The sequence below is a fragment of the Gavialis gangeticus genome, unplaced genomic scaffold, assembly GCF_001723915.1.
Source record: "Gavialis gangeticus isolate Ggan-Ray unplaced genomic scaffold, GavGan_comp1, whole genome shotgun sequence".
NCBI lineage: Eukaryota > Metazoa > Chordata > Crocodylia > Gavialidae > Gavialis > Gavialis gangeticus.
Genome location: NW_017728996.1, coordinates 3,683,831 through 3,702,206, shown reverse-complemented (window position 1 = coordinate 3,702,206; position 18,376 = coordinate 3,683,831). Strand labels below are relative to the sequence as shown.

The 18,376-nt window shown below is 53.6% G+C and overlaps 1 protein-coding gene across 2 annotated transcripts in view; it reads right to left on the bottom strand.

Annotated features, from left to right (window-relative positions):
- Positions 1-558: 558 nt before the first annotated feature.
- The window catches only part of ITGA11 (integrin subunit alpha 11), a 167,720-nt gene continuing 149,902 nt past the window's right edge, over positions 559-18,376 (bottom strand). The window contains exons 25-30 of one of the 2 annotated variants that reach the window (XM_019503937.1): positions 18,099-18,212; positions 16,341-16,427; positions 15,482-15,592; positions 14,216-14,311; positions 11,281-11,394; positions 559-1,726 (exon numbers count right to left, since the gene is read on the bottom strand). In XM_019503937.1, the coding sequence (XP_019359482.1) occupies positions 1,712-1,726; positions 11,281-11,394; positions 14,216-14,311; positions 15,482-15,592; positions 16,341-16,427; positions 18,099-18,212 (537 nt within the window). In that variant the 3' untranslated portion in view covers positions 559-1,711. Of the gene's footprint in view, positions 1,727-7,958; positions 9,491-11,280; positions 11,395-14,215; positions 14,312-15,481; positions 15,593-16,340; positions 16,428-18,098; positions 18,213-18,376 lie in introns of those variants that run through there. The other variant, XM_019503936.1, reaches the window with a different exon arrangement.

Sequence of the window (18,376 nt, the reverse complement as noted above, 5' to 3'; positions counted from 1 at the left end):
TTTTTTTTTTTTTTTTTTTTTACTCCTTTCATTATGGAAGCCTATAGCGAATCTGATTTTAAAAAAAAAACAAATTTTACCAATAAAGTCTTTTCTGACAAGTCATTGATTGTATAATAAAAGCTGCTCCTTGAGAAAAGACTTCTCCTTGGTAGAAGTGGCAGATCTTCCTAATAGTAAAATGTCACTTGCTTTGACAGGCTCTTGAAAAAAATCTGTTTATCATTTTAAATACAGCTTTTTAACTGTCAGACGATGGAAGAATGTTCTGTAGCTTTTTATAAACAGTCGGAGTAGACCTGGGCACACGTGTTTCTATTTGTATTACAAATAAATAAATATTGAATGTGATATTAGTTTGTAATTGTGAAATGAGTCTGTAATTCTCATTTTTGCCGAGTGCCAGACAACCATGCTGCTGCTCAGATTGTGTGGGGCTGTAAAGCTGTCTACGGGAAAAGAAAGGAAAAAGCTTTAGGACCATTGCAACTTTTAAACATACAAGCTTCTCAGTGAGGGAAAGTGGAGATTAAATCCTAGAATGAGGAACGCTTGTGATTTGTATCTCAGGTAGGTTTAACCATAGTGTAAAAGATCGACAGATTCTGTCCAATATGATGGCCAAGATGAGAAAGCCAAACTTGACCAGCCGGGGCCTTAAAGCAAGTGTGAAACCTTTCACCAAGTGGGCAGGAAGGATTTGTTGTTCTTGTCATTTTGTACTTGGGCTGCTTTCCTCTTCCCCTTTTAAATAGATCAGGGAATCAGAAGTCTCCCAGAGACCTGGATATCTGTTTTTGCTAAGATGTGCATTGTGCAGTTTGTCTCCTGCTGTTGGCCGCATGGGATGTGTTTTAACTCCCAGTTTCAATCTTTCCCTGTGCACAGAGAGGTTGAGAAGCTCATGTAATTGTGCCCCATCCCAGAGGGTACTAAATGTTTTCGAACTCCAAGGAATCCAGTGGGCCTTAGTTCTTTGCCAGATCATGTCCTTTACTGCCAAAGCATCAAGACCCTCCTCCCTTGACAATGTGAAGAACAGATAAAAGGTGCTTTCTATTTAGGTGGTAAAGTTAGTGGTGGCTGATAGGTGACTCTATGCATGCGTTTCAGGAGAGCAAACACCATCTCTTGCTAGACTCTGCCCCACAGCCAATAAGTTCTTATACCTTGCTGCACCTCTTTAGACCCCTGCACATTTATAAAGTGTATCATTAACGTAATAATGAGAATGAGGTCACAAAACTCAATTGGACTCAGAGGGGGATGAGGACTGAACCCTGGGCAGCTGCTAATACGATGTCCATTCAAACTGCTGGTGAATGAGCTCGGTAGTGAATAACAGCTGAATGCATTCTGTCTTGCTTTGAAATAAATGGTTACAATTTTTGTACTGTTAATGAAATGACACTCTTGCACTGTTTTTTCTCAGGATATGATTCTGCCATGTAAAAGTACCTGTGATGTACCCTTGTGAAGTACGTATATAAAGCTGTTCTTTGGAACAAATGTACACGCTTGAAGTTTCTGTAGAGGGCGTTAAAGGAAAGTCCTGAAACCCGTTCTGCTTTTTAATAAGAAGAAAAATGACACCACGTGGTCTGCTGGGAAAGATTTCCTGGCACTTCCATTTCCAGAGCTTTGTTTTCTGGTCACTTCCCACCTTTGGCTCCACTGCAGTCTACTCTGAGGTCTTTCTTCACCTGTGATGTCAGTATGTGAAAAGCTGCAGAGAAAACACGCTGTTATCCAAGAGCAATAGCAGTCCTTTTCACCTGCAGGTTAGGCAGCTATGTTTCAGGTGGGCTAAATGATACATGGCTAAGGGAGCATTAGAGCAGCTAGTTTGGCTAGAGATACCTTTTGTGGAGGGTTGCCTGCTTTTGTCAACAATTAATGTCTCATCTTGGGCTTGCATGCAGGAAAAAGCCTCCTGCTGACAGTGATTTTGTGAGCTCCACATGTGTGGAAAACCTGTCATTGGTAGTTATCCAAAACCTTGTCTTAACCGCGGACTCAACCTTGCTAGCTTTTGCTGGGAAAGTTCCTCTCCACTCCCGCAGTAGTATTATCTTGACAAGGCCCTTGCGTGACTTAGCTGTGAGGACTCAGTTTGTCCAGTTGCACTAGTGTTTTTCCACTGGCATCCTTTCCCCTGGGGTATTGGTGCTTCTGGTTCAGTGCGCAGATGACCAGCTTTAATTACTTGTATTTCTGGCTGGACGCATCTGTCCGTGTGCTAAAGCAGGGCTGTAAGTGGGGAGGAATGCTTTGGCTGTTACTATAATATACGGTAACAAGCAGCATTATAAAATGCCATCTCCTGCCATACCTGTGGGGGTTGGGGATAGGAAAAGAGAGGGTGGTTTTTCTTTCCACCTTGAGCATGTCTCTGAATTAAAGCGGACTCAAAATCTCTGTGCAGGCTGTAGGTGGAGACTCCTAAATTAATATATGTGGAAATGTAACTGGTTGGTTAAGAACACATGCAAGCTATTAGCTCCCATGTGGGCATGCACTCTCTGAACCAAGGCAGAGGTGTCTCGGCAATGCGGCTTGCTGGGTTTAACCACACAGCTTTGAACAAAGTGGCTGCAACTTGTGCGTAGAGGTTCTCAAATGAGCGTAGCGAGTCCTTTGCAAGGGTAAGTGTGGGGTGGGTTTGGATGCATAAAAATGTTGGCGTGTTTAAAATCACAGCGGTGACTACACAGATGGGGCTTGTGCCCGGCTGTAATTTGGGGTGTGCTGTAGCTACTGTTAGACATGGAAGCTGCGGGCTTGTGCGACCAAGGGGCAGTCGATGAAATGCTCCGTGCATTGCAGGGATGGTGTCGATGCAGATTTCTAGAGGGACTGTGCGGAGGTGAATATTTTTAAACCAGGGCTAGCAAGAGGTGGAAAGTGATAAAAGCAACTCCTTAAAAGGGCTGGGTGCTTTTGTAGGGTTGGGGAGGAGCTGACTGGGGCAACCTCTTCGAGAATGGAGACGTGTGGGGATCACTTCCCAATTGTTTTTTGATACCAGGCTTTCACTTTGGCTGCTAGACTTGGACTTTCAGGATTGTTGGGCTGGACTATCTGAGCTGTTGCTGGCTTGGGGAGGAATTTCCTCCTTTAAACCTTGCTTTGTGTCAGCCAAGTCCATCCTGTTCTTAGATGGTTTCCATTTTCAAAGGAGCCTCTGATGGCTTCCGGGGCATTTTGAATGCCAAGTCGCTGCCCTGGCAGCAAGGTGAAAGCAGGATGCCTCAGAGGTCTTGTGCTGGACACGGTGTGCTGGCCTAAGATAGCATCTGACAAAGCACGCTGTTGCTTAGAAAGCTCATGCCTCTGAATTATGAGTCTAGTTTATAAGGAGCAGCTCTGCCCTGGCCTAAGGGTAAGTCAGTCCTGTTGCTGTCTGCTTCCCTACACCCAAAGCCAGGCCCTCCCATCTTTCCTAAGCCGTAGGCCACCTTTCCCACCAAACAGAGAGAGCAAGCAGGGTCTGCAAGGATCCCCCAACCTCCACGCCTGCATGGCTTTCGATCAAATGCTGAAGGTTTCTGGTCTGCTGTTCGAGGCCTGCCTTGTTCTCCCCTGTCTCTTCTCCCAGCCAGTTTGCTGCCCCTCATCTCAGAGCTGAAGCCATCTCTGCAGCCACAGGGAAGAGATGCAGCGGATGGACCCCAGGCGTCAGCTTCTCAGCAGCCTGAGGATAAGCGCGTAGGGAGGAGGGACAGGAGCAGCAGAAGACGAGAGGAAAGAGGCAGCACGAAAGTGGAGCCAAAGCCGTGGCGGAGAGGTGAGGGCGAGAACGCGCTTGGGACAAAGGTGAGGGCTGGTGTCGTTTAGGGTTTTCTGTCGCCTGTTCCCTGAGGCTTTCTGCTCTCAGCTTTCCCTAATCAGTGGCCCTTTCTCCCTCCTTCCACAGGACTTCTAAGGTAGGACAGTGGTGCCAGGGTCCATTCCACCCGGAGGCAAGGGAATGGAGAGTATCTGTGGCGAGAAAACGTGGGAGTCCTTGTTTGCAGTCTGCAAATAGAGCCCTCTGTGGGGAAACCCTTTCCATCTCCCACGTGGCTTTGGTGCTTTCTCTGCCCTTCCTCAAATAGGATTAAACCCAGCTTCATTTGCTTCTCAGCCCCGAAGGACGGGCTCCCAGCCCTGAGGAAGTGGGGTCACAGCTGAAGCATGGCATCGCTTCTCTGGGAGGTTTGGTGCCCGGCTGGGTGCCGAGCGGGACCTTTTGGCTTCATGCGGAGCTAATGCAGGGCGGAAAAGCTGTCATTCGAATGGCCAGCTGTTCAGTTGGCTTTCTACAGTAATTAGACACTGGCTGCATGGCAGAAGGGTGCTATGAAGACTGAGTTATTTAATTTTTCAGACCCTGGTGACTGGGCCCTGCCTGTCTTCAGAATGCAAAGGTGTCTCCTTACTGGCGCCCCTGCCTCTGCCGGCCTGCGACAGATGGACATCAGGCTGCTTAATGCTTTAGCAGGTGGCACTCGGACCTGGCCACGAGCTGGGGCAGGCTAAGAAACGATACGGCTGAATTCATCTGCCTTTGGCTAATACCTCGGCCTGGGGAAGGCCTGGGATGTACAGGGCAGGTGACCGTGAGTGTCTGGTCTCACGTTACCATGCAGAGCTCTGAGCTAATGATAGTAAAAAACTAAGAGATTTGATTTGGGTGTCCAGGGGGAAGTGCTCCGGCTGAGGTTCGAGCAAGGGAAGACTGAGGGGGGATTGAATAGCAGCCTTCAACTCCTCGAAGGGGGCTTGCAAAGGGGATGGAGCTGGGCTGTTCTCAGTGGGGGCAGATGACAGGACAAGGAGCAATGGGCTCAGGCTTCAGCAAGAGAAGTTGAGGCTGGATATTAGGAAAAACTCTCTCACTAGGAGGGTAGTAAAGCACTAAACAGGTTACCCAGAGAGGTGGTGCAGTCTCCATCCTTGGAGGCTTTGAAGATCCAGCTAGACAAAGCCTTGGCTGGGATGGTGTAGTTGGGGCTGGTCCTGCTTGAAGCAGGGGGTTGGACTAGATGTGACCTCCTGACATCCCTTCAACCCTCCTTGTCTATGATTTTTTGTGATTTTTCAGAGCGCTGTTTCCCGCAGTGTGTTTCTCTTAAGGCACAAATGCAGTCCATATTCTTTTTCTTCCTGCAAGGTTTTCCCCCAGTGAGATCCCCTCGGACCTAGCTCCCCAAGGGAGGAAAGGTTCAGTCACCTTTCCCTCAGTGACTCCCCTTTATTGAGTGGGAAGAAGGTGCACAAGTATCTTTGAGGAAATGGGCCTAGGGGATTTAGGCACTCTTGAAAAGTGTTTATCCTCCTGATCAAACCCTTTGCTGTTGTAGGTTGGTGTCATGCCAGCGATGTCACTGGAGCTGGGCCAGGTAATAGCAGCTGGTCACAAAACCGGACTGCTGCTGATCTGCTGGTATGGGCTGAGCTATGGGGGAAGCCCCAAACTAGCTGGGGACCAAACTGTGCCGGTCTATAGTGCACAGAGGGAGCGGGGCACGGCTGGCAGTCTGGTGGGAAATCAGACTGTCTCCTCTGTTCCCTGGGGTTGTCACCGTGGAAGTATTTTATACAAAGCAGAGCAGCTTCTGCAAAGAGGCTGAGGGGGCCTGATCCTGGATTCCCCACCCCCAGGAGAGACGCAGGGCTCAGGAGCGTCGGGAACCTTGACGGTGAACCTGGTGCAATGCGGCCTGTGCCCCAGATGGGCTCTGCTCAGCCAGCGGCCTGCGGTTCCCCGCTGCCTGGGGGTTTCTGCGGATGGCCAGTCGCGGGCTCCATCCGGATTAAGCGCTAGCGTGCTGGCCTGGCTTTTCAGAGGCAGATCGTTGCTCGTGAAAGCCAGCAGCGACTTGGTCATGCAGCAGAGCTAAGCCAAGCAGCGGTGTGCAGTGAGCATTCAGGAGATGGGGAGGGGTGGAGGAGGGGCTGCCAAAGGAGAGCAACACGGCGCATCGGAGCTGCCCCCAAAACTCAGCCGGAGCAGAGGGGCTTCTGGCCCTGGCATGGGAAGTCCTGTGCTCACCGGTCTCCTACGCCTAGGTTTTGTGTTTTTAACCACGTGTATAGCAATGCCTCAGCTTTGCAGGTGCCCTCACGGTTGCTGAGTCCCGCATGTGAACGTGCTAAACGGTGTCTGTGCTCCCATGGCTTTTAGACCCTGCGCGTTAGCACACCAAGAGCAAACTGGAGACTAGGATGGGAGGCACCAGCTCACATGCAAGCCAGAGGAGCCACTTCTGCTCCCAAAGCTCTTTACCTTTAGCATCCCAAGTAGAGCTGATCATCAGAAACGAGTGACACCTGCAAAGGAGGCCCAGGACCTAAATATCCTCCCCGGGGACCCGTTTTTGCTTCTGCTTCGAAGGGGGTAGATGTGGAGTGAAAGGAGTAGGAGCAGAGGCCTCAGCGGGATGAATATATTCAAGTGGCAGTGGTTGCAAGGGACTGACTTGCTGCACTCAGTCGCAAACCCCCAGACACTGCCTCACTGTTCGAGCAGGGCAGAGCCAGGAGCTGAGAGCTGTTGCTGAGTGTGTTGTGACTCCAGGCAGAGTCCTTGAAGACCCCTTGCAGGTGAAAGGTTTCATTGAAACCGAATGCTAGTTGCTCAGGTCCAAGGCCAGCCCAGTCCCGGAGGCAGCTCAGCATGGGGGAGAGGGAAAACTCTTTAACAATAATACAGACTTAAACTAGTCCAAGCTGAACTGTGATCCTATGCGCATGAACCCGACTGGTTTATTTCCCAGTGCTTGCAAAGTAGAGATGCAAATACTGAAGCGCACTTCCACACTCTGCATGTATTATTTGCGTATTAAACAGCAGCTGAAAGCAGGCAGTGCCTAAAAGGAGGAGACCATTAACTCGCTATCCATTAGCTCACACTTCCCCACTGAACTTTTCCTACAGTACAAAAGCAGTGTGCCCTTGGGCTTGAAATGCTGGTGAAAATCATAGCCTTGGGATGGGGTGGGGGGTTGTTCTTTAGAAGCCCGGTGCCTTCATTTAGAAGAGAGTTTTTATTTCTCCTTATGCGCCTTAGCTTCGGTTTTCTTTTGCTGGAAGGAGCCAAAAATACTAGAAAAATCGCTGTGCTTCATCGCTTTGGTGCTCAGCGGGAAGGCGTGGACCCAAAAGCAACGCTTCCATTTACACGGGTGCTACTCTTTGCTCCTGTGCCCGGCCACGTGAGTGAGAGGCAAAGCCCCTGCTGGTGTCAGGTTTAGGCTGTGGCGCGTTTTGCCCTGGAGTATATCTTGCTTATGGTATGGTGCAGAGGAAGGGTAAGGAAAAGCAAGAGTTGTTAGATCAAAAGAAAGGGCAAAAAAATGGCTTCGTTTTTCCATCTGCAGCATCTGAAATGACTCGCGGTGTCTCGGGCATCTTGGTTTCTTATGGGCAGAGAGAACTTGTCACACTGATTTCCTTTGCCTTTTGCAGTTTTGAATGCTCCTCTGTCGTCTTTGGATGCTTTGAAGAGGTTGTTTTGCAAAGGTCAGTCGGGCAGAGCGAGGTGAGTCGGGGCGCATGGGATGTGGCAGGATGCTATAAAATATTCAGGTCCTTCCGTAAGGCAACCGGACGGGGAAGACGCTCAAGCACCTGCCGCTCCCAGCACTGAACAGGATTAAAGAGAGCATCCAAAAGGAGATGAGACTTTGTTCTTGGTTCAAGTCATCGAAGGGCTTTAGCACAAAGATGAGACCCTTTGGGATCCAAGTATATAGGTTCATAATGGGTTTTGGGGGGTTAACCTCACAGTGTCCCTTTAAAAGACCAAAGGAGTCATGCAGTGATTGTGCAAAAGACCTTTGTGCCAACATAAATAGGAGCGGGGTAGGATAATCACAGCCCACTCGCCTTCTGGTCTAAAGGGGTCTGAACAGTACGGACCGGCACCGAGGTGAAAAGGGGTTTAGCACAGAACGCCAGCGGAAACTCTTCCTTTTTTAAAATATGGTATTTTTTAATCCTTACAAACACTAAACCAATATTTAACAGACTTTATTACACATCAGGCGGACACGGCTTTTTTCGTTCCATTCATAAAATTAATATTAGCTTAAATAATTCTGCTACGCAAAAGGTGCGAGTCTGTCGGGCAGCCCCAAGCATCTTTTTGCGTGACACCCAGCCTGTACAAGTATGCTACACTTCCTGCGTCCCGCTGGAGGCCTGTGCTCTGGACTGGCACAGATTGTAGAGAACACTTCAAACTGGTTTTTGCTTTTTTTTTGTTGTTGTTTTCTGTTTAAATGAGTAAATATTTTTTGGAAGAAGTATATACAGCCGGACACTGAAGAGTTGCATTAAGGTGCTTTCGTCTGCCATCACTCGTAGTCAGTGCATTAAATAGAAGGCCAATTAAACTCTCTGTGTTAAATCCCTCCGCTAAGGGAACCTGTAGCTTCGGATGGACCTGACCCAGCTCCCAGACGCGGCGCTGGAAGCTCTGTCAGACCCTCCGTTACACGGCGCTGCCCAGCGGGAAGGCAATGAATGCATTACCTGTTCAACCCACAATTGGGACAGCTTTTTGGGGGAGTTTTTTTTTTGGTCTCTTGCTTCCTCAGTTGACAAATTGGGTTTGTTTGGTTAAGTTCTGCACACGGAGAAGCCACAGAGCCGGGCCAGGTTTTTGTTCGGACTAATCCAAAAGTCAACCTTCAATATGAGGTATGTGGGAGAGGTTTTCTCTTTTGAGCGTGCTGAGCCGGCTGCCCTCAGGCTAACTGTGCCGGCGGCGCAGAGCTCTGCGCGGATAGCTATTTACACGGCGGCTGTGCTGAACTGACCCTTGCATTGAGGATGCTTGGCCGATGGCCAGCTTAGAGCACTTTTAAATCGGGTGGCTCGTCCTTCGCGGTCCAGCAGCCGATCGAGGAGCCGAGAGCAAGCTGCGTGGATCTTGGCGCCCGTCTCCCCCAAAACACAGGCTAAGAAATGCTAGGGCAGGAGGCGTGCTCAGGCAGCGGGATTTTATCCACCTCGGGCACGGGAGGCAGTGCCCTAAAGGTGCCCCCCTCAGCTCGTCATGCTGCCAGCCTCGCTGCCCCCATCCGTTTTCCTACAGCCACGGCCTGCCATTAACCTCGCCACCCCTGCGAAGCCATGGCTCCCCGCTGCCACCCTTGCCTTGTCCCGCTCCCCAGCTGGCACAGCCAAGAGCGAGTGAAAACCAGTTTGAAGTACCTTGTCATGCTCGTGCTTCCGTGGCCATCGGCCCCCCCCACCCCCCAAAAGTTTGCACCGCTCGGGTCACGGCGCACAGAGGCGTGTTCTCGTCCCGATGCAGACGGAGTCCCGCACGCAAATCCCTCGGCATCGAGACGATCATATACTCCGTACTCTGCAAAGAAACGGGGCGGTGGTGCTAGCCGCGCGCTACCGACCCGCGAGGGGTGCCTCATTCTAACACTTTGGCGTCAAGCTCTTGCTCCGTGTCTCTCTTGGGACTGCCACTTTTAAAAAATCCAAGCTGTAGGAATTAAAGGAGAGACAAGAGAAAAACCCCACCGTTACTTCAGTGGCTGGCGGTGACCCGGACGTGTGGCAGGGAGGGGGTTTGGGGAAACCCCCCCACCGAGTTGCAGCAGAAATGCGTTGGCCGGGAAGAACCTGTGGTCCTGGCTCCGCTGGGGCTTCCCTTTCCCCGACGCATCACAGCTGCTGAAATACCCAGCCGCAAAGCTGACGCCTCTGGCTCAGGTGAGGGCAGTGCCCAGAGCCTCAGGGGAATGGCCTGAATTATTTTCTGCACGTGGCTTTAATCCGTTAATAGCGGCGCTCAGGAAATGTGGATTTCCCTGACCGGAGCGCGCAGATTCCCAGTGCGATTAATCCCCCCTTGAGGCTTACAAAAATCCCCTTTGATTTCGACTCCTAGAAGTCCTGCTTTGCAATTCAGGGTGGTGACTGATGAGGCATCTCATGCCATCAGACGTGGCAATTAGCTGCTCGGGCCCAGAGGGTGAGTGCTCCCGGGCCTGGTGCGCTGCACAAAGCCCCAGGGCGGCTTGCTCAGAGACACGGCCCTGACCTTTGCACAGGGCTGCGTCTCCCTGGGGACTACGCCTGCCCCTGTCCACGTGCACTGAGGGTGGGCAGAGCCTCTGGAGCAGGATTTGTCTTGGTGATGGTGAAAGCTGGGTGCACAGGCTGCCTGAGCCAACCCAAAAACCTGCCCTGATGGAGATGGGTCCCTTTGGGAAAAGCATCTTATTCAACCCTGGCTTAGCGGTGCCGGGGGTGAAAGAGCAGCAGCAAAGACGTGTATGAGCACTGGGGGAAAAAACGCTGAACCAGCCACGCCACCGCGTGGGCTGGGACTTCGACTCTAGGGCACTGGGTCCCGGGGCCTCTGCCCACTCCTGCCAGGGGATCATGTGTGCTCAGATCCACACGCATGCAGGCCTGTATGCACGATGCTCGGTGCAGGCGTGCTCCTGTCTCAGTGCCTAGTTGTGCAAGTGGCTCTCTGCACCCACCACGTGTGGGACTGCCTGGTTTTTCCATGGGCAGGTCCAGCTGCCTCCGCGAGCAGCGCTCGGGTTTTGGTGATGCCTCTGCCTGCCCGTCTCCGAGTCTAAATCCCTTCACGGTACAGCTCCCAGCAGAGACCAGGACACCGCTCGCCCCCGCCCCAACCCTTTGCGCTACTTCTACCGTGCAAGCCAGTCATCGTTGCCTTTGCCAAGCTGTCAGACCCGCTGCCCGGCAGCCAGACCCTCCTGAAGCCACCGTGGTGGCAGGAGCGGTCTGCCCGCCTCTCCTGAGTGCCCTTCCCTGTCGGACCGGCCGCTCACCCTGCCCAGGGGGGAAGCCACGTGCCTCTGCTCAACACGCCAGCCGCTCGCACAGGAAGACGCTAAGCCAGCCGGTCCAGTCCCATGCCCCAGCTGCCAACCGGATCCTTGATGCCTCCCCAGCACGCAACCAGGGGCTGGGATGAGGGCGGTGCCGTGGGCTCGCGGCTGGGCTACCAGCCCATGGCACGTTCCAGTCCATCCATGCATGGAGGGAGGGTGCAGGCCTGGGGCCTTGGAGCTGAGCCTCTGCTGCAGGGGTCCCTGGCATGGGATGCTGCGGCAGGCCAAATGCCCTCTGCTCAGCAGGACTGCGGGGAAGGGCAGGGGCAAAATGCATGCACGAGCGCAACGGAGCAGCGCGAAAGCAGCAGCAGGAAGCGCCGGGTGCAGCCCGCTGGCCTGTGCTCGCCAGAGCCCGGGGCGGCCAGGCAGGCTGCACCGTGGCCGGCACTGCCCTTACCTTCCACAGCGCCAGGACGAGGAGAGCCAAGAGCAGGAGCCCGCCCAGGGTGCTGCCCACGATGATCCAGATGGGGATCTGCGAGTCCTCCGGCTTGGAGACCGTGAAGGTGATCTGCCAGGAACGAGTGGGGCATGAGCCTTCAGCCCCTGCTCCTCCCCACCCAGCTCCTCAGGGGGTCCCCGAAAGCAGGGACGTGCTGCAGCTATACGCCAGGCTTGTGACCACCTGCTTGTGCCAGCTCAGCCTGCTGCCACGGGGTGGAGGCATGGCCATGGGTGGCGGAGCCCCTTGCTGTGGGCACGGTCCTCAAGCTCCGTTCGGTGGCACCCGCCAACGGGGTTGCCCACATAGGGCAGGATGCTCTGAGCCGCCAGGCTCCCAGGCTGAGCGTGGTATCCATCTGGCTCTGAGCAGCACAGCCCTGCCAGGGGGAGGAAGGCACAGGCAGAGAGGTGCTATCGTGGCAACAGCCCCACTCCCTTGGCGTGGAACAGACCAGCTTCACACAGCAGCCACGGGAGGGCAGCAGTACCCCACGCCTGGGAGCGCAGCCCAGGCCTCCTGGAAGCTGGCGGCCTGTCAGTGTCTGGGGTGCGGACACGTCTGCACAGAGCTGGCACCATGCATCGTGGTCCTTTTGCCAGGCTGCAGACCTGGGGGAGGCTCCCCCCGTGGCCTGGCGTGAACCCACAAGCACGGCTGCGTTTAGGGCTCAGGCATGGGCTGTGCCTTGGGCTTCGAGGAGCTGCATGTCACATGGTGCCAGCCCTGGGGAACCCAGACAGGGCCAAAGGGCTGCGTGGACCTGGCGGGGAGGGAGCCGCCGAGCCCTCGGCACCCCAGATAGCGGGTGGGCCTGGTGCTGGGCGGTGCTAGCGAGGGGCTGGGCCTGCCACAGAGCGGGGCAGGAGCCCGCATGGCTCGTGCTGGGTGCCATGAGCCGGGCAGGGCCTGCAGCGCCACAGCGCTCGGGCGGGGGCCGGCTTGTGGGTCTGCTCTGCTCAGCCCTTGTCTGAGGGAGCACAGCTCAGCCTGGCACAGCTGGACAGAACTGCCCGGCCCTGAATGGCGTGTGCGTGCGTGTGCGTGTGTGTGCGCACATGTAGGGCTCCTGGCTGTGAGAGACTGTGTGTGTGCGCGCGCGCGTGTAGGCATCCTTGTTATGAAAGTGTGTGTATTTGTGTGTCCACATGCATGCAAGCGTTCATGGGGCAGGGTGTGCATGTGCGTGCGCAAGTGTTCTTTTCTCTGTGTATACATGTGTGTCTGTAGGCATCCCTGCTGTGAGACTCTGTGTGTGTGTGTGTGTGTGTGTGCATGCGTGCATGCAGGTGTCCTTGCTGTGAAAGTGTGTATGTGTGTGTGTGCAGGGCTCCTTGCTGTGAGAGGTGTGTGTGTGTATACAGGGCTCCTTGCTATGACATTGTATGTGTGTGCACACATGTGTGAAAGTCTTTGCTCTGTGTGTGTGCGCGTGCAGGTGTCCTTGCTTTGAAAGAGTGTGCATGGGTGTGCGGGGCTCCTTGCTTTGAGACTGTGTGTAGGTGGGTGTGTGGGTAGGTGGGTGTGCAGGTGCCCTTGCTGTGAAAGTGTGTGTGTGTGCATGCACGCGCATGCATGTGTGAAAGTCTTTGCTCTCTATGTATGTGTGTGTGTATGCATGTGTGTCCAGGTCTCCTTGCTGTGAGAGTGTACAGTGTGTGTGCACACACATGTGGATGAGATGCTCCCCTCCCCTCCCCTGCCGTGCACTGGGCTGTACCAATCTCGCGTATTAAAACCAGCCCCAGCTCAAACCTCTCGCAGGCTCTGTGGCTCCTTCCCCTCCTGCTCCCTGGTGTAGGACTCTGCATCCAGAGCACCGGGGCAGCCCGGTGCCCAAGAGCCCCCTTTTTCTAGCACCCATAAAATAGGAGTGTTGGGGGTATCCTCTACTGAACGAACAGTTTGAAAGTGATACAAATGGTTGGGCACCGAGAAAAACAATGCAAATAGACACAGAGGCTTCATCTTCAATCGTGAATGAAGAGGAAGCTCCATTCTCACAAGCAAGGAGGGAAAAAATAACTTGAAGGGTTTAATGGAAAAGAACTGTTAGTTCTCTTCTCACAGGTGAAGCAATTTGGAATAGGGACCCAATGGGCCTGAGGCATATTTGGAATGAGGAAATTGGGGCAGCAAGGAATATTGGGTATGGATAGCTTAAAAAACTGTGGATAACCATGGATTTAAGTAATAACATTTGCTTTGTGGATAACGATGTGGTGGGTAAGTTCCCCCACATGGTTGCAGCAAGGCATAGATAGATGCGCTGCTCGTGAAGCTAAAGAAAGCATAATGCAACCTGAATGGGAAAAAGGGGCGCTTGTACACGGTACGATGTCCAATAAGTTTGCCCAGGTGTGGGTCCAATACAAACTGGAATGTGGGAAAATTGAAGCCCAGGTGTGAACTGTTGGGCACCCCTGAATCAATACAAATACCCAGCTGAAGCTGGAGGCAGCCTACAGGAAACTGTCATTGCTTTGCTCAAATGGAGGGGTGGGGGGCTGGATGGCTGTGCCAGGGAGGTGACACAGGCTCGGCTGCCAGCCCTGAGGGGAGGATAGGGGCTTCCCCAGGCGGACCCTCGTTGCCACTGTGGAGCCTCCGTCTCCAGGGCCCCTGGTTTGGCCCTGTTAGGTAGGAGGGTCTCTCTCTCTCTCCCCCAAGCCGTGATATGCAGGTTGAAGGGCTGAGCTACGCGGACCCACACAGGCACTCTGGTCTGCTGGCACTGCCACAAGATGGACCTGAGCTCAGGCTGCCTCCTCCACCGCAAACCCACCTGGGCCTGCTCCCCTGCACCTTCCTCATGCAAACACGGGGCATCAGAGGTGAATGCCCTCAGCGGGCACCGTGTCTAGTGGCAGGGGGAGGCGCCCTCACTCACCTGGCGGCTGGGGTCCTCTTCCCTGAAGACGAAGGGGCTGCGGAAGCGGCGCTGCAGGGCGGCGTGCGTGGTGAGCTTCAGTGCCTTGAACTTCAGCTGCATGGAGAGAATGGCGGCACACATTGGCGCTGGTGGCCAGCCCACTAGTGTGGAAGCCCGTGGGCGCCCACGGTGTGGGGAGGACATGACTCGCCAGCTGCAGTGAAGGCCCTGGAGGGTGGGGCTGGTTGTGGGTCAGCAAAGGGACCCCTCTCTTGCTAGTTGGGGGTGCTTTGTGGTGGGTCAATACTCCTGTTGAGACTTCAAGCCTGGCTAGAGGGTCCTGCCACTTCACTCAGGGTCAGACCACTGCTATATTTGGGGTCAAGGAGAAATTTTACCCCATTGTCAGATTGATACGGACTATAAGTTTTTTTTGGGAAACAGCCTCTGCCTGGGATCTCTTGAGTGTATATTAACAACCTTTACAGCAGCAGGATGTTGGCTGCCCTGCTCCCACTGCTTTAGCTGTGGCAGGTTTGGGTGTGATGTCTCGTGTTGTCTTAGGGTTGATGGTAGTTTGACTAATGATGGATGTGTCTGGGATGGTTGGGATAGGGATGGTCTTGCCTCAAATAGGGGTTGGACTTGATGATCTAGGGAGGACCCTTCCAGCCCTACTTTGCTATGATCCCCAGTAGCCACTGAGGGGCCATCAGCTTGGAGCTGTGGGAGGCCGGGCTGGGTCCCACCTGGGAATGGGGCCCATAGCTCATGGCTGCTCCAAAGGCAAGGGGTTGGTTTGTGTGCAGTGCCGGGTGGCCAGCGGGATGCTAAGCTAGAGGTGGCTCTCACGCATGGTCCCCCACGCAGTCCCACAGGCCTCTTGGCCTGTCCAGTTTCAATGAGATCTGTTGACTTTAATGCCCCTGCTCTTGTCTTTAGGGGCCAAATTCAGACCCGGTGTGAGCAAAGGCATCTCTACAGGCTTCAGAAGCGTGGGCCATGCTCACACCAGCCATGAGACCAGTGGACATAACACTTCAAAGATGCAAGGGTGGTGTATCAGATAAGCAGTACGTTAGCCGCTTGAAGGTGTCCTGGGACATTTTTGGAGGAGTCTTACGGTGCACTAAACAAAGAAAAACATCATTGCAGACGGGGTTGTGCTCCATGGCGCAGGGAGGTGTTTGGGAGTAAGCAAAAAAACCCCACATTTACTATATAATTTCTCCTTGAGGGGCTCTCGTGGTTCACGGGCCACACAGCCCATGGACTAGCACTTACTGCTTTCAGTGACTTCATCCACAGGTAGCCACGTAAGTGAAAGCCGATGTCCTCATTGGGAGTGAGTTTCACATTGCAGTCGATGGACACGACGTCCGAGTTACTGTGGTTCTGAAAAACAAGGTATGTCGGCAGGCTATGAACGTGGGGCCGCTTTTTTGCTAGGTAGTGCACAATGCTATAAAACCCCCCCCCATTCCTCCCATCTTTATACTGGTAATAATGAAAGCCTGCATGGCCTCACTCCACCGCCTTATTTTACACTCCCTGGGAAGCATTTTTGGAGGGGTTAAAATTTAGCCCTATTCAGCACTAAGAGATGGGTCATAACCAAAAGCTCGGTTCAGTCTTGCATGCTGGCACCATGGCAGAGGGAGGGAGGTGGGAGCCGGGGCGGCGGGGATGTGGGCTAGAGCAGGGCTGTGCACGTCCTGGCGGTGAGGAAGACTGTGGAGGGAGCGCCGCTGCGCCACAGCCTCCATCTCTGGAGGGGTTGGGGTCGGGGGCTTTACAGCTCGACCTCGTCTCTAACCTAAAGCAAATGGTTTTGTGCTCTCTCTCTCTCACAGCATGGAGGCCTGGGCACGTGCACACAATAAGCGAAGAAGCCTGCACACGCACATGCACACCCATTCTCACAGCAAGAAGGCCTGTATACATGTGTGCATGCATGCGCGCACACACACACACACTCTCTCTCTCTGTCTCACAGTAAGGTGACTTGCATGCACACACACACGCTCGCAGCAAGGATGCCCACAGTGGGGTGCCATCACCCCCTCAACTCTCTGGTCCTGGGTGCGAATCGGAGGCAGGAGCGCTTCGGAGGCGGAGGCACACGGCGGTGCGCGCTGCGTACCAGCTGTGGGGTGCGGAGCAGGTCCTCCTCGGTGGGCGTGCTCCTGTAGTCGGTGTTGTTCCCCCAGACGTTGCACGTCGTATTTGCCTTCAGGGAGCAAAAACAACAGAGTTCAGAGCACCGTCATGGGAAAAACTCGGGCAGGACCTCTTGGGATCCTCATTCCAGACCCCAGTAAGCAATCCTGTCATGCCATCCCTTCCACAACCGCATCACGGTCCAGTTTAGACCCAGCTTCTTGTTTCCCTCGATATCCCAGAGCTCATGGCCAGAAACCTCTTCTACCTGTCCTGTCAGGTCTGTCCTTCATGGTACTTTTACTCTATACAGGGCTAAAGGCCAGGTCCGTAGCCGTAAGCATCACTGAGTGTTGGATTCTCAACCTAGAAACTCTCTTCTGGCCCGTTTCTCCTGAACTGGCTCGGGTGCGATGCTAAAGCCTGGAGAAGCATCCTCGCATGAAGTCCAGAGCTTTAGCAGCTCACCTCTGAATGCACCAGCAAATTAAGGGACTAATCTCTAACTGCAGCTCCTGTGTAGCCCCCCACAACGTATTCAGGGCTGTGGGTTGAGCATCACGGCCCAAGAGGCAGCAGATATTCATCAGGGGAGAACATCATTGCCCTGAAATCGAAACGGGCGCTTGTGCACGTTATCGGGTTTCTCTGCCTAAGGATATTCTCTAGGTGGATTTCCCTCTCGCAGTGTACCACGGCAATTGATGTTCCTGTTTTTTGTTGTTGGCCTCGAGGGTCTGAAACGGGGGTTATAACAGACGCTGTGTGTGGCCTTTGCGACCAGCAATTGGTTTTTTTAAATGAACGCACTTAGCATTGTTGACGGTTAGCAAGCGCTCCAGACTTATTGCCGGTAGCTCTTCCACGGCAGGAGACGGGTTTACCACCACGGATGGCTACTCTCCTGGGAGAGCGCAAGCTGTAAGTGCTGTTGAATTCAATTCGACCCGTCTGTCACGGATCGCAGGGTATTTTTCCTTGCTACCGAGCAAATTCCTCCCGAGGGGGCAGGAGAGGGGTCCGGAGACTGGACGTGGAAGATGAATTCGTGTGTTTTTGTCAGGAGCGCGTCCCTCACAGCCCCGCGTGCAGGAGCATTCTCGTTCCCGAGCCACAACAACAACACGTGTCCAGGCCAAAACAGCCGTGGACACGGGCCCTCTTACACAAGGCTGCATTATATTGGACGCTATGTGAAGAACGTGGCACCGTGGAGGGAATGTGATATCGAGATGGCTATCGGTCTCTCCCTGAACTCGCTCCCCGCTTGGGAGTCTCTGAGGCTCCAGCCGACACCCCAGGCAAAGCATAATTATTTCAAGAACTCATTAAATGTGGCCGGGAGGTTCGTTCTTAGAAATATTTGGCCGAAGTCGCTGGCTGCTACCATTTTCCACGTTTCCAGCCAAAGGAACGTGGCTGGAAGAGGGAAGGGGTCTCCGGGCATCTGTAAGAGCTGAACGGAGTCCAGATAGGTGAGAAGATGACTATTAAAGCTGGCGGGCGCTTTATGGATGGAAAGAAAGCGTCACCCGGAGTGCCATCGACCCACTGTTCGTGGCGCGTGACGTCCCAGTGCCCTGGGAAGGAGGACTGGCCTGTGGGCTCGGCGTCTGCTGCAAATCCTGCTTTAGGCCCTGAGCAGAAAGGGTCAAGCTCCGAGGACAGCGAGCCCAGCCTCGATCAGGGAAATATTATTTCAAGTGATTCAACGTGGCAGGGAAAGGAAGCAAACTGCTACCTGATCCACGACGAAATCGGTCAGCAGCAGCAGGCGATTCCCTCCTCTCGTGGCTACCGGGACTGTAATTTTAATGGTCACCTCATCGACGGGGAAGAAGCCCAGGTTCTGCAACTGGAAAATGGAAAGCATATTGTTGTAAGGCAACATTTAAGTGTTTGCGCTGGAGACAGAGCAGCGTTTCTTGCTGCCAGGTCCTTCTCTGCAATAAGTTGGGGGAGTTTGTTGTGAGATGGATCCCCCCCCCCCCCCCTTTTTTTCAGTAACCAACTGACTGG